The sequence below is a fragment of the Balaenoptera ricei genome, chromosome 4 (genome assembly GCF_028023285.1).
Source record: "Balaenoptera ricei isolate mBalRic1 chromosome 4, mBalRic1.hap2, whole genome shotgun sequence".
In the NCBI taxonomy this organism is placed as follows: Eukaryota; Metazoa; Chordata; class Mammalia; order Artiodactyla; family Balaenopteridae; genus Balaenoptera; species Balaenoptera ricei.
This window is the reverse complement of record NC_082642.1, coordinates 32639527-32655391: the sequence shown is the minus strand read 5'-3', so window position 1 is coordinate 32655391 and position 15865 is coordinate 32639527. Positions and strand designations below refer to the sequence as shown.

At 37.3% G+C, this 15865-nt stretch overlaps 1 protein-coding gene across 1 annotated transcript in view; it reads right to left on the bottom strand.

Moving 5' to 3' along the window:
- KCNH8 (potassium voltage-gated channel subfamily H member 8) overlaps positions 1-15865 on the bottom strand; it is a 403459-nt gene that overhangs the window by 114958 nt on the left and 272636 nt on the right. The window contains exons 6-7 of the mRNA XM_059921945.1: positions 13430-13587; positions 7459-7666 (exon numbers count right to left, since the gene is read on the bottom strand). Coding sequence (XP_059777928.1) covers positions 7459-7666; positions 13430-13587 — 366 coding nt within the window. The remainder of the gene's footprint in view (positions 1-7458; positions 7667-13429; positions 13588-15865) is intronic.

The following is a 15865-nucleotide window of genomic DNA, read 5'->3' as shown; positions in this document are numbered from 1 at the left end:
TTACTGAATTAGAATCTGTTTTTTAATGCAATCCTCACATAATTTCAGTGCACATTAAAGTTCAAGACCCTGCTTCAAAAAAAAAGAAAAATTAAGTCCAGGAGTCCATCACTAGGGTCCATTTTAATGGTTAGAAATCTTCATTTTAGGCTTTTTCTCCCTATTCTTTATTTCATGTATTCCCAAGAATGAGAATCTACAGATCAGGGTTATCTAAAAATGTTTATATAATCCTTTATACAGAACCTGAAAATGTAGAGTGCTGGACAATTCTACCTTCTTGAGGAAAATTTGATAGTTATTGAAATAATCGGCTTACAATATCAAAAGCCTGGTCATTTTTTTTCCCATTACATGTGGCTTGTAAATGTTAAGCAGTTAATAACTAGAGAGCCCTTCAAATCAATCAGCTTTTATGATGTTTTATCCAATGAGGATCAGGAGATTTAAGACTAAAATTGTCAATGAAAATTTGAAAATGATATCCTTGGGCTTTTTTCTTTTCCGTGATGCAGATACACGTTTAGACATCTGCAATGGATAAATGTACTCCAGCCAAAGGATTAAAAGATAAAAAAAGCTTCCCTCTATTACAATATACTCTCAGCTCTAACTTTTGAAGCAGATCATTTAAAGTTCAGTGTGTCATAGCTTTAGAAACAGAGATAGCTTCGAGAAAGAATGTAAGTTAGTGTTTTAGCTACAAAAGAGAGCTACCGACCACGGTGCAGTCTGCTTGTGGAAGCACAGCTTGGTAAGTACCACTGTTAGGCTGACACAGCAGCACAGACTGTGTTACAGGGAGCAAGATGCACCAAGAATTACAGCATCCCCATCTTTTAGCTAATTCCATCTGACATTTGATGTCTGAGAGAGGTATGATGATTTAAAGAAGCATTTTAATAAGTGTTTTTATAGATGTTATTTTTTTTTGAGTATTAGGGTAAAGTTGTTATTGTAGAAGACTTTTGTCTTTTTTGAGAGGTGGGTTGTCTAAAATCCTATGTGAAGGGGGTATTCTCCTTTGTGTATAGTAATGGAGAGACACAGGGTCCCACTTCTAACCATGAAAGTGTAAGTAAGGTGGGGGGGATCCCTCCTTGCCCAGCAGTCCGTGTCTGAATGTATGACGTAAGCGTGACCAATCGGATTCTACTTTCTGGGACTGTGAATCAGAGATGAACAGAAGGTTAGGACTCACTCATGGCATCTACAAAGACAGAAACACATCCAGGCCATCTTTGCAAAATGTCAGCAACTGTGCTTCTTGCACTGGGGTATCTGGATCTGCCTTGGCTCACATTCTTTTCCCAAGTCTTGTTCTCCATCCTTCTATTTCTGAGTCTGCATGTCCTGCTAATGCATTCCTTTTCTGTTTTTGCTTACAATCAAGAATCGTCACTGATACAGAAATATCACCTCTTCACTAGATTTGGTTTTTTTAAATTAATTTTTTGTTATAATTGATTTACAATGTTGTGTTAGTTTCTGCTGTATAGCAAAGTGAATCAGTTATACATATACATACATCCACTCTTTTTTAGATTCTTTTCCCATATAGGTCATTACAGAGTATTGAGTAGAGTTCCCTGTGCTATACAGTAGGTTCTCATTAGTTATCTATTTTATATACAGTAGCGTGTATATGTCAATCCCAATCTCCCAATTTATCCCTCCCCTGTCCCTTTCCCCCTTGGTAACCATAAGTTTGTTTTTTACATCTGTGACTTGATTTCTGTGTTGTTCACTACATTTGAACAGCACTGCTACTTCAGCTCTATATAGCTCATTGATGTAAGTTTAAATAGGTGGCTGCAGTTTGAAAATGGCCTCAATTAGTGGTAAGAGTGGAGGTGGTAGTCATGGTGGTAGTTATCAGGTGCAAGAACATAATATGTACCAGAAACTATGTGAGGCATGTCAACTTGAGTACCTGTAATTCCTCAGAAAACACTGTGAGAATCAGTACTACCACACCCATTTTACAGATGAGGAAACTAAGATTGTTGTATGAAAAGTCACACATTGAAGTCACCTTGACCAAAATCACATGCCTAGTAAATCCCCGAAGCAAGATTCAAATCCAAATCTTTCTAGCTTAAATCAGAACCATTATATTCTCTCCAGGATCCTAATGGAGCTCTTTAAGGACTAATTCAATGTCATTAATTGAACTTTATAAATGTCACTAACTGAACTTAATAAATGATAACTAAAATAATATATCCCTACATTAACTGTGATGTAAGGAAACATGTAAGGTCTTCTTTTTTATTGTTATCATTTTAAATTGAAGTGTAGTTGACTTACAGCGTTGTGTTAGTTTCAGTTGTACAGCAAAGTGATTCAGTTATATATATATATATATATATATATATATATATATATATATTCAGTAACATATACATATATATATTCTTTTTCAGATTCTTTTCCCTTATAGGTTATTACAAAATATTGAGTATAGTTCCCTGTGCTCATGCAAGGTCTTCTAACACATTTTTAGTTAGGTATTTATTGAAGTCTTCTTATAAAAATGTTCTGAAACATTTCTTCACAGTGAAAACAAAATTTTAAATTTAAAAGCCACACTTAGACTTGAAGCACTATGTCTAAATTCCATAAAAGTTTGTTATATCCCAACAAGCATGTAGGGTAGATGCTGAACCTTTCCCCTATATTAGTTTTGAAGGGAAAATATCCTATTTGTGTGCAATTATGAGGCTATGTGAAAATTACTTCTTTTCAGAGGCTGACTCGAACAGAAAGTTTGGGCAGATATATTATTTTGAAGATACGTGTAAAAAAGTATAGAATAACTTATGGGGCACTATGACTAAACTTGAAGGCAACACTTTTAAAGCCATTACTTAATACTCTTCCCATATAAGATGATAAGTATCACTAGTCCCAGGTCATAGAACTTTCTTTATTAGAAGTAGCTGTCTTAATAAAATAGTAATGATGGTTACAATAGCTCCTATTTATTGAGCAGTTACTAGGTGGCGGGCACAGTGCTAAATGCTTCACAGACAATTGCCTACTTTAATACTGGCGACCCCAGTGAGGTACGCACTATTATTAGGGCCACTTTACAGATATTGAAAAAGAAACAGAGCAAAACATCTCCCCCTGCTTCCCGGGGTTCTATATTCAAAGGATCGCTGCTCAAGAGAGAATTTTAAGCCTTGCTGTAGCCTTAGATGAAGCCCAAACTCTAAAGCTTAGCATGAATTGTCTTTAAAGATCTGGTCCCTGACCACCTACCTCTTTAGCCTCATCACCTCACTACCATCCCCCCCTTCACCCTTTATTCTGGTTCTAGTGAACGGCTTCATACAGTCCTGTCCCTGCTGTGACAAACACCCATTCCTCAGCATCCATAGAGACAAGACTATTCATTCTTTAAAACTGAGCTCATCTTGGAAATGCCTCTGCTGATAACCTGTTAGATTTAGTTGCCTCCCCTCTATGCAGGTTCTTGCTACAGAACATACCGCACTGCCATATATCCATTGAATTATTTGTCTGTTTTTCTTACTGGACTTTAAGTGTCATGACATTAAGTATATTATTTTTTTCTTCTTTTTTTAATTGAAATATAGTTGATTTACAATGTCGTGTTAGTTGCAGGTGTACAGCAAAGTGATTCAGTTAAATATACGTTAAATAAATATTATATTAAATATTAAATATATATATTGAGTTGAATATATATATTTAATCTTTTTCAGATTCTTTTCCCTTATAGATTATTACAAGATATTGAATAGAGTTCCCTGTGCTATAAGTAGGTCCTTGTTGCTTATCTATTTTATATATAGGAGTATGTCTATGTTAATCCCAAACTCCTTATTTAAGTATATAATTTGTTTTGGTATCTCCAGTGCCTAACACAGGACCAAGCATGCAGTGGGCACTCAAAAAATATTTTTTGAATAAATGGTCAAATCTTAAGTGACCACCCTATTTGTTCTTTCTATCTTCCTGCTGGAAAGAATTTGCTAAATAACCATTCCCTATTATATCATAATGCTCAAAATTATGAGAAGGACTTCTACACAAGGAGTTAGGGAATCTAGGTTCTTGTCCCATGATTGTCATTTAGTAATGAAAAGACCTTGAAGACTGATTCATTCAACAATTTTCTTTTTATGCATTTGCCATGCACCAGGAACTGTACACCACAGTGAGGAAGCAGCAGTGGACACAAGTCACAAAAGCCCCCTCCACCAGAAAGCTTGTATAACCTAGAGTTGGATTTCTCACCATAAAATCAAAGAGCTGGACTAAGGTCCTTCCAGGCTTAAAATTCCATGAAACAATAAGCCAAATCTCAAATTCCTTAAAATATAATATAGGAACACATAAGAATATGAAATAAAATAAAACACCAGGCAAATCAGTTCATACCTTGCCTCTGATACAATTAATCTAGGAGTATTAATTCTTCCTTACAAAAATAGATATATTATAGAGAAGTGACATTATGAAACATTTTTTAAAGTTTAACTTTGGTTTGGTCTGATGCAAAATATTTGAACCCTCTCTAGTTGTAAGTACAATAGCATGCCTGTCAAGGACAAAAAGGGGAACTAATTGATTTCAAGGAAATTAACAATGATGAGAAAGGAAGATCTATTTTATTCCTTGGGAAGCTGAATCTGTTCTGTACATCTAATGTTAGTCAGAACATAAAGAACAATGTGTTCTCTAATCAAGTTTTATGTGTGTGATGAATTTTTTGATTCACGGTAGTTGGACCAGAAAAGGTAAAGCATATTATTAGTGGACAAATTACATAGTAAAACCTAAATTAACCTAGACTCTCAGCTGCTTCGTTATACAATTAGGTAGGGAAGGTCATAATTATTTAATTTGTGTCCAAATCTCAGCTGGAGAATGTTCCAAATGAACAAATGATCCAAGTAATTTTAGGGGAAGGGAAAGTCCTTGTAGCCAAGCTTAAAAACCCAATATCAACAGACATAATTAGCATACTACCTTCCTGACCATATCCCTAGAGGTGTTTGGACAGGAAATCAAATTCTCTAAAGAAAATTGTTCTGTTATTTTTTATCATAACTGAGTAAACCATATCAATTCCTTGACATGCTATGATCATAGGATGTCCTTCCTGACACGTCCCTCAAATTTGTTGACATTGGATGATTGATTGCTTCTGCTGGTTAACATGGGCACTGAGCTATGATAGAAAATAGATACACAATATTAAACTCACAAAACTGGGTTTGTTCTTCCATTAAAGTCAAAAATCATGGATCCTGAAAGAGCCTTTCAAGTTACATAGTGAGTTTTCTCATGTTGCAGATGAGGAAACTGAGGCCCAGACAGGTGAACAAAATTACTGCAAATCTCACAGTTGGCAGGTGTTGGAGCCATGATGAAAGGAGAGATCCATCGCCCCCCCCCCAGCCCAATGTTCTTCCCATCATTTTATTTTGCCAATAGTGAGCTCTCTTTGTGAGCTAACTTCCAGCTTACAAGCCCCCATACATGACACTGACCCATATCACCAGGACAAAGGGTAGGCGTGGTAGGGGGCAATGCAGATGAAGTTCAGGGTGTTGGCTTCTTTTTTCTTGGAAAATAAATACCTCTGCATATTTGTGGGAGGAAAAACATCAGCTAGTTTGTCAGTCTGCAGCAGGACTGGTATGTTGGAAATGAAACACAAAGCTTTCCTCCTCTAACTAAATTTGACAGCGTGCATAAGCTGAATTTCCCCATCTGGAGACTCTCAGACTAGACAAGCCTTACAAATTAATATGTGTGTATAGGTCTGGGGCCTGAAGGAAATGAGGTCAGGTCCGAAAAGGAATCAGGTGGCTGGCCACAAATCAGAACTTTAACATGGATTCACGACAAAGGGAGGAGATCTAATGCTGTAATTCACTGAAGAACATTAGGACCATGCTAGGGTCTGTGATGAGGAAGCCGGAGGACAAAGTTATAAAGAGGGAAACGATACTGAAGGACAGAAAATGTTTTCATCCAAGTACAATCCAGACTTTGATCCTCCTTTTAATCAAATCTTCTCTTTCCCCATCCCCTTCTCTCTCTCTCTCTCTCTCTCTCTCTCTCTCCCTCACACACACACACACACACACACACACCCCTTATATTCTCTTTATGCAGGATATTTGTGCTCTCATTCTACAGTCTTATTTCTCTCTTTGTTTCTGAGAATGGAGGTCTACAGCAAGGCATAGAAAAAGTGCTTTGGTAAGGAAGATAAAACAATTCAGGATGCATTAGTTTCTTTGTGTACCTCAAGGACAAAATTGAGATGTGTAGGAGCATTTTTAAGAACGTAGACATGAGACTCACTCCCTTGAACCTGCTTTCTTAAGGTCCCCAGCTCATTCTCCAAAGCTGTCCTTTAAGGCTTTGTACATGCCCTATGGTGAGAGAGTGGCATTTAATAAGAGTCCACCCAGGGATGTTTCAAATGCACTCTGTCACTAAAGTGCTGATATAAGAAGTTAGAGCATTTTTTCTCTTGAGAATCTCTATGGCTTTATCCCTGGGCAAAGGTCTGAGCTTCTTTCAAAAGTCCAAGATTGATTTTTGAAGGAGAAAATAAGTGAAGGATTTTCTAGCTAACCAAGAAACATATTCTCTGATTAAATGTCAGATTAAGAGAAAAAATACCCTACATAAGGTACTATGACAATTCTCTAAAAAGAAAGACTGTGAGAAGAACGCAGATATTTTAGGGTAGAGGGTTATAGCCTTCAGAATTTTCATTTTTTAGAAAGTTCTTGTGGTTGATATAAGTTTAAAAATGTGTTCATGTGCAGAACATTTCAGATTCATTTATGCAGAATTATGTAACACTTGAAACAACTCCCTTAAATTCCCATGGATTATGCGGACACAAAATTTTACAAATTATATTTGTAAATATTCTTTCTTCTGTATCATCACAAGTTCTCAAAGTATACTAAAAGTGGAAGTCAGTATGATAGTGCTGTCTCTCTTTTTTTTTTAAAGGAGAAAATAGTAGAGATATCCTTTTTATTATTCACTTGCCACCTCAAATACAAGTGATCATTTTCTTATGATTTAAAAATATTGTAATGACTGGCCAGTTCCCCATGATTTACTGTTACTAGCCCTCCATTGGATATGTCAAGATAAGATCACACATTACTTATCCAAACACTTCTACAGATGTGCTGGGCATTTTTAAAAGTTCACCCATTGAGAACTTAACCCAATTCTCTTTGAAAAAAATGTAAGGTTGTTCCAGAAAACTTTCTTAAAAGAAATCACATGTCCCATGGACCCTCTCCACACCCCCCCAAAAAAGATGAGACAAATAGACAGTCAGAAGACATATATTTATAGCCTCATCTTTCACCTCCTCCAAATTCTAGACAATCTTCTCTTTTTCACTTAAAAATGGAAAATGCGACAAATGTAAGCCCTTACCAACTTCCCACTTCAGAAGGCTGTTGTCTTCCCTCTCCATTTTTCCAATGACATACCAGATACACGCCATCCAGTGTGCAAGAAGGGCAAACATAGACATGAGCAGAGTCAGGACGATTGTGCTGTGTTGGGAATAACGGTCCAACTTCTGCAGGAGACGCAGAAGACGCAGCAGCCGGACGGTCTTCAGGAGATGCACGAGAGACACCTGCGTGGGGAAACAGAGCCGCAGAGCTTGGCTCACGGGGTCATTACATCCACAACAGTCACTTCAGCTACAGCCACTCTGGGAAGTTCTTGAAATTAAGTATAATCGGGATTCCAACGCTGTGACCATTTTATGACCATTTCTATGTCGTTTCCTGATATATCGGAAGTTGATAAGATAAAAGATGATAAGGCAATTTAATTTCTTTGAGTGAATACTTATCTTCCTTAATTAAGATGCATCTTTTTTCTCTACCTATATGACTGAAGATAATTTTATATATTCTGATATACAACTGAAACACATTATGGGATCGGGATTGAATAAAAGATGTCTCCACCCTTTTCTTTTAATTTCTTTCAATTCCACTTCCCCTTCTCCATGTAAGGGAGTTGCTTTATAACAAAACTTTGTATAGACTGAAGTAAAACCCTGTAAAGTGGTAGAAAAAGTAACAGGTTTCTTATTTTTAAATAGTGAGACCTAAAAACTTGAGTAAGATCTGCTCACAAATACCGGTAACACCTCCTGCCTCATGTGCTTTGCTATCGTCCTTCTAACATTATCAATAGACAAAGAAAACATTTGCCCGGAGCACATACATTCTGCACTTTCTGTTAAACACACATGCTTAGGGAACCAAAATCAAATGGAGCAAAATTTTGGAAAAACCTTTTAGATTCTGCCTCTGTATGAACTAGAACAACAGACTTGTAGTTAAGGAGTTAGTTTCTTGACTTTAGGGCTAAACTGAAAAATGTGCACCATTGGTGTCCACCAGAAAGGTCAATGTCACTATTACAACACATGTGGTGCACTAATATACACTCTTTTTAATACCTTCCAAGAGAAAAGAAAAGTCAAATAAAACATTAACTCATATGCAAATAGAATCTGACAAGTTCCTTGACCTATTCTAATTTGGGGGGTGAACCATAAATAGAGGGGAAGGAAGTGGTTTGTATGACTACACCTAAGAATAATTTTTCCTTTACAGACAGAATCATAAACAAGGTCAGCATCTTTTGAGAGTCTGCCTTTATAATTATCTGGAGTCGACTGACTTCTAATTTCTCCCTCCTCCAGCCATCTTCCCTTATCTCCAAGAAAAATGTACCTAGAGCAGTGCCTGACACGTAGGAAGTGCTCAGTAAATTTGTGTTAAATGAGTGAATGGAGAGCTATTATGTGAAGATGCAAAACACTCCAGGCTCACTATAACAATAGATATTCAATAAAAGTGTCTTCCACTGTAATCTTGTGAATTATTCTATACTGAAATATAAAAACATCATAAGGATGGGAATTCCCTGGTGGTCCAGTGATTAGGACTCCACGCTTCCACGGCAGGGGGCCTGGGTTCGATCCCTGGTCAGGCAACTAAGATCCTGCAAGGTGTGGTGTGGCCAAAAAAAAAAAAAACATAAGGTCAATTGAGGAAGTTGCCAGGTAGCTGTGGCCTTTTATTTCTTTTTGTGGGTCTTCTGGGTAGAATTTTACTTTCTTCTCCTTCGTACACACATTCTCATCTATCATTTCTCCAGCTGATTATAAGTCAGATGCAGTTTCTACTTTGTGGCTTAGAGGAATTACTAGGGGTGAAATTTATTTTATAGGTAGGTGAATTTGACAGATAGATAACAATTTTGTAAGTAAAGTGAATCCTGGAGCAGAACTCTCACATGGAGGATACCATCTGCTATGGACTGAATTGTGTACCTGCAAATTTCATATGTTGAAGCCCTAACCCCCAGTGTGATGGTATTTGAGATGGGGTCTTTGGGAGGTAATTTGCTTTAGATGGGGTCATGAGGGTGGGGTCCTCAAGATGGGATTAATGCCTCTATAAGAATAGACCAGGGCTTCCCTGGTGGCGCAGTGGTTGAGAGTCTGCCTGCCGATGCAGGGGACACGGGTTTGAGCCCTGGTCTGGGAAGACCCCACATGCCACGGAGCGACTGGGCCCGTGAGCCACAACTACTGAGCCTGCACATCTGGAGCCTGTGCTCTGCAACAAGAGAGGCCACGATAGTGAGAGGCCCGCGCACCGCGATGAAGAGTGGCCCCCGCTTGCCACAACTGGAGAAAGCCCTCGTGCAGAAATGAAGACCGAACACAGCCAAAAATAAAAAAAAAATAAATAAAATAAAATAAAGAAAGAGCAGCTCACTCTCAAGCATGGTATCATTGCAGTGCCATTTAAAAAAAAAAAAAAAAAAGAATAGACCAGAGTGCCCTCTCTCTTATTCGCCACCCACCCCAATCTCTCTCTCCCTCCCCTCGCTGTATGAAGGCCACGTGAGGATGAGGAGAGAAGACAGCCGTCTACAAGCCAGGAAGAGAGCCCTCACCAAGAATCAAATCAAATTGAAAGCTTGATCTTGGACTTCCCAGCCATCAGGACAGTGAGAAATAAATTCCCGTTGTTGAAGCCATCCAGTTTATGATATTTTCTTATAGCTGCCTGAGTAGACTAACACACCATCTGAATATAGAGTATTGATGCAGGCAAGCTCCCCATTTTCTCTGGCCAGAAAGGGGATGTTTGAGGGAAGAATGTGAGGCTGCCCTTACATGAGAACAATAGTCATTTACAAAAATAAGGGACATGAGCCTGGGAGTCCAGGATGAGGTAGCCCTGGTGATTTCGCTGTCACTTAAAAAAATTTACATTTATTCCTATCTGAGTCCAAAACCTCCAGCTATAAAATGTGAATTTTGGCTCTTGATGAATGACAGAAGGAAGAGGCATATTTGATTTAGATAGAAATATATCATCTGAAAAAGAGAAAGGACCTTCTTACTCTTGGGATGCTGCTCTGAATTTGTCACTGATAAGAATTATAAGCACCTTGTAGAGAGGTGCAAGACAGTGAGTGATGCATTCATCAAAAACCTCTATCAAACTGCAGTTTCCCCTACTACCAAGTGGACATAACCACCTCCTGGTTATCAACTAGGGAAGAAAAAAGAGAAAGAAAAAAGTTAACTACCGTTCTGAGGTCTTTCTAGGTATTAGATACTTGGCAAGGTATTTTATAGAAAAGTTTCCTTTTTAGGCTACTCAGAAGCCCTGCAGGAATTTTTATGATTTTCGGCCTATTCTGATGTTAACTTTCCCAAGAAGTCACTCAGATGGTAAGTGATAAAACTTGGATTCATACTTTTGCCTTTTTACTCTAACATACTTTCTATGTCTCATTCACAATTTTATCTCTTGTTGTGCTTTTCATCGTGACTTATACACAGTAAGTTTTAATAAATAAATGTGTGAGCTGCATGTAAAACATTTGCCATCAGCAATTGTGGGCACAGCCAAAGTTAAAGCACACAATACATTTGTGATGGTTGTCATGCGTTTTTGAATGTCATCTATAGAGATGCACTAACCAGACCCACTTTAGACCTGGAAAATCAGCCCCTTTGTTATTTTATTTGTTTGTTCCTGCTCTTCTTTTTGTAAGTCTGTGTAGTATAACAGTAGCATAACTTATGAACTTTTCCTTATAACTTATGCTTTCCTGGGAAGTAAATATAATATTTTGAACAAGCTTTTCTATTCAAATCGAATATTTCATACTGACTAATATATTGGGAGGAATAACAAATTTATATGCCAATTGTTAAATGATCATATGCTCACCCCTGTGAAAAGCAGAAAAATTATCACTGATAAGAGAGAGAGATTCCTTCCTTCTTTCCTCTTTTTCTTTCTTTCTGACATAGATGTTGATCTATAACTTCAAATCTTTATAAAGGATTTGTGCTGTATTTCACAAGTGAGAACAAAGAAGGGTAGCAGAAGCACAGTGAAAATGCACACGTATTTAAAATTCATCAAATTATGAGAATTAGACTTTTTCAAAAATTCTTTACTTGTGTTAATTTTAGGCAATGGAAATTTTAATCATATCTAAACATTTTATGTACTTTTTATTTTATAGACTTTATAGTATATTTTATATATATGTTTAAAATTATCCTATTTGTTAAGTGTTCAAAGACAAATGGAATATAAAAATGATTATTAGTATTTAGTAGCAGAGCAAGTTAATTTACAGCAGTCTATGAAACACCATTTATTTAACAATTCTCCAGGATAATTTGGAAAATTTTTCTTATCATTTTATGAATTATCTACTTCTTCAGGATATTTTTTGGCAGTCTTGCAAAAACCTTGTTTTAAGTCATTACACTTTCATTATAGTATACTTATCTAGTCAAATTCAATCTTAAAAAGGACTTTAAAAAGCTTGGATAACAATCCAGTTTAGCACTGATTGATATTATATACTAGATTTTCCCCAGAGCTTTCCTTTCAGTTGAGTTATAAACCTCTTAACGATGTTGACACTCTCAACTTCCCAACTTAAAAAAAACTGAAAGAAAAAGAAAAGAAAAATACTATTATACAGGCAATTAACAAATGCACAAATCTGTACTATGTAGTCAGGAGTTTAGTTCAGTCTTCATTATGAAGTCAGTAATGATTGTATTTGAAACATTGATCACTTTGTTTAATATTGAAAACTATGCTATTAAATTCTTGATAGAGAATATAATTTCTATGGGGGGAGGTTTGTCAACTGAGTAGGAAATATGTTTAATTTGAACTAATGTCTAGTAAATTTTTGCCTGCTAAAATTGGTTACTCTGGCAGCAAATTGTATTACTGGTCCAAAAATTCTGTTATACCTTCCTAAAAGTCTCTCTATTTATAAGGGAACACTTAATGCTTTTAAGAGTGTCAATCATTAAATAGTAAAAATAGCTACGACTACAAGTGGGCATACTTTCTTTCCTGTAAGAAATCTGAGAATAAATGTTTTTTTTTTTTTTTTTTTAATTATCTATTTATTTATTTTTGTCTGTGTTGGGTCTTCGTTTCTGTGCGAGGGCTTTCTCTAGTTATGGTGAGCGGGGGCCACTCTTCATCGCGGTGCGCGGGCCTCTCACTATCGCGGCCTCTCTTGTTGCGGAGCACAGGCTCCAGACGTGCAGGCTCAGTCGTTGTGGCTCACGGGCCCAGTTGCTCCGTGGCATGTGGGATCTTCCCAGACCAGGGCTCGAACCCGTGTCCCCTGCATTGGCAGGCAGATTCTCAACCGCTGCGCCACCAGGGAAGCCCGAGAATAAATGTTTTAGATGAAGAAAGAGGAGAAGTTACAAATATCAATAAAAATTCAAGAGGATGCTTGGTTTATGTTGGTCATTTTATCATTTAGATTTTTGCTCAATCCAACATTTTTACAGGGACTTCTAAGAAGTGGTTGAATTCTATTTTAATTTCAACCTATCTTTCTATCTTGATAGGTCTTCTGTTTTGCCAATGAATAATGAAATATTCAAGAGGTAGCGAGTAAAAGTCATAAAAGTAGAAGTAATCTTCAAACTCTCCACCAAATTCTTGAGGGAAATATCTGGCTCAGTAACATAAAGTAATGCTTCTATTCTTGCAGATGGTTTCCTTACCAAAGGATTTGTTTAGTGAGTCAATTTGATGGTGAATTCAAGTTTTTAATATCCTGGTTCTAGGTATTTAAATGATTAGAAATGGGTAATACAAATTTCAAAAAGGAAGTAACTTCTTTAAGTGGAGAATCTGGGCTGCATATCATTGGTGACCTTGGCCTCTTTATTTAAAAGGGCACAAAATCGTGGACATACAAATTGCCACAAATATTTAAAACCTGAGCATGTGAAAAATAAGCACAGGGGTAAAACCAACCTTCAAGGTCATGTGGAAGGGAGCTCTTTACTCACCACTGTGACGTTGAAAGCATACAGGAGATCAAAAGGCAGGGCAGCAATTAAATCAATGATGAACCAGGTTGTGACATAGTGGATGCAAATTGATCTTGCTTCGAAGATAACTTGGCCAGACTTGCTGACATAGGTTGTTCGAAAATTTAAAATAATATCTGCTTGAGAAAAAAAAGGATAGAGAAAGAGGATTTAGGAGAAAGAGAGAGAGGAGAAGGAAAGAAGGAAAGACAAGGTAAGAAGAGAAGATGGAAGGAAGACAGGCAGGTGGGTGGGGGGGAAGAAAGAGAGGAAGAAAACTGTATTAAATTAGACTAACGGTAACCTCTTAACGTACTTTAGATTGACAATATCCAAAATACTCTTCTTGACACATCCAGCTCAACTCAACAAACAGGTATTGGAGAAGGGTGAAGAAAGCAGTATTTTTTGAGCAGTAATACATTCCAGACTTTGGGCCACACGTTAACATAATTAAAATAAATAATAATAACAATAACAACAATAGGCAACACTTACTGAATGCTCACTGTGTAGCAGACATTGTCCTAAGAACTTAGCTTAGATTGTTTCACTTACTCAGAACATCTTCCACGATGTTAACATAGCAGGCAGTACATAGTAGGCAGTATTAGCAGAGGCAGAAACTAAGTCTCAGTGGGAAAAGTAACTCATCCATGATCATCTTGCCAACAGTGGCAGAGACGATTCTGAACACAAGTATAATTTGCAGTCCATATTCTTTTCATTTATTTTTTATCCGATAGTACTCTATTCCGTGTACAAAAGTTTTACTAATCTCCGTATGGATATGAAACTGCTCCTTGCCCTGAAGGTGTTTGTATTCACAAAATACCAGAAGTTTCTTGTTTGGATTTCTAGGTTAAACTCCCCATTCCATTTAAATGGAAGATATAATCATTTTCAACCATTCCTTACATCATCCTTTTAATATATTTTTATTTTATGTTTATTTTATATTTGTATTTATTTTATATTTATATTATATTTTACTATCTATTTATCAAACTTTTTACAATATATGACATCCTTGTGAGGGCTGGTCAAAGGACAAAGCCATAGACATGTGGACCATCTAGAGTTCAATCCTGCCACCTATGAATAAACTTCTCAGAGTCTGTCACATAGTTCCTGGGTTAAATATCATTAAAGCACTGGAAAGGGTTATCTTTTCTTTAATTTGTCTTAGAGTTGAGTATGACCAAGTTATGGGGAATTTTGGGATTGGTGCATACACGTAAGTGTGATGAAGGCTGATAATTTTCTACACTGGCGACCCCAACAGAAACATATTTGTCTGTGGGAGTTTGTTCTTAAGGAGTGTCGTGATTCAGTGACAAAGATCAAAGGAAGGAATTTGGGAAGTAAGTACCCCAAAGAGAATAGGAATTCAAGGAGCTAGGGAACGAATGCTAAGCTCTGAGTTACATAATTTTTAAATGAATTGGAGTACTCTTTACAGCTAACGTAAACCATTGCATGTACGTGGAATCGTGTCATGTGAGGTTAAGAACTTGTTGGTATCATGATCGTAATGCTAACAATAATAAAGATTACAATAATGTGCACTTTATATTTGTAGATCATGTTTACTTTTCACTTCACATCACATTTGAAGGAGAATTCTAAGATGCCCCCTCCCAATCCCCTGCCACCACCCTCACTCTCCTCTGATCTATTCCCCTTGGGTAAGGGTGGATCCCCTGAGCATGATGAGATATGAAGGTGTGATCACGTTACATCATAGGGGTAAAGAGAGATGATCTGCGTGGCCTGCCCTCGTCAGGTGAGCCCTTTAAAGCAGACCTTTCTTCATCTGGTGTTAAGGGATTGGAAAGCAGTGAGGCATGCTCTGCCTGGCCTGGAAGGAAGCAACTGCATATTATGGGGAGGGCCACACGGCCGGGAACGGCGGGCAGCCTCTAGTTGCTGAGAACGACCCCTCACTGACATCTCGCGAGAAATGGAGACCTTAGTCCCACAACCATAAAGAAATTTGCTCAACGGCCACATGAGATTGGAAGAGAATCCTGGGCTCCAGGACGGACCACAAACTGACACCTGATTTCAACCTTCTGAGGCCCTGAGCAGAGACTTCAGCTAAGGTAGATCTGGACTTCTGACCTATAGAAACTATGAGATAATAAACGAGTATTGTTTTAAGCTGATGTGTTTGCGGTAATTGGCTATGCAGCAATAAAAAACTAATACAACATTTAGTAAGTCATCTGGTTCTCATTATAGCCTGTGAGATGAGATAATACAGGAATTCTGACAAAACAGATTACTATCACATTATTATAGATAACACTATGTTCTTAATACGAACGCAGTGCTGTTCTATGACCTTTACAATCATAATCTCATTGACTCCTTACAACAATGCTAAGAGGTAAGTATTTTTATTAATCCCTT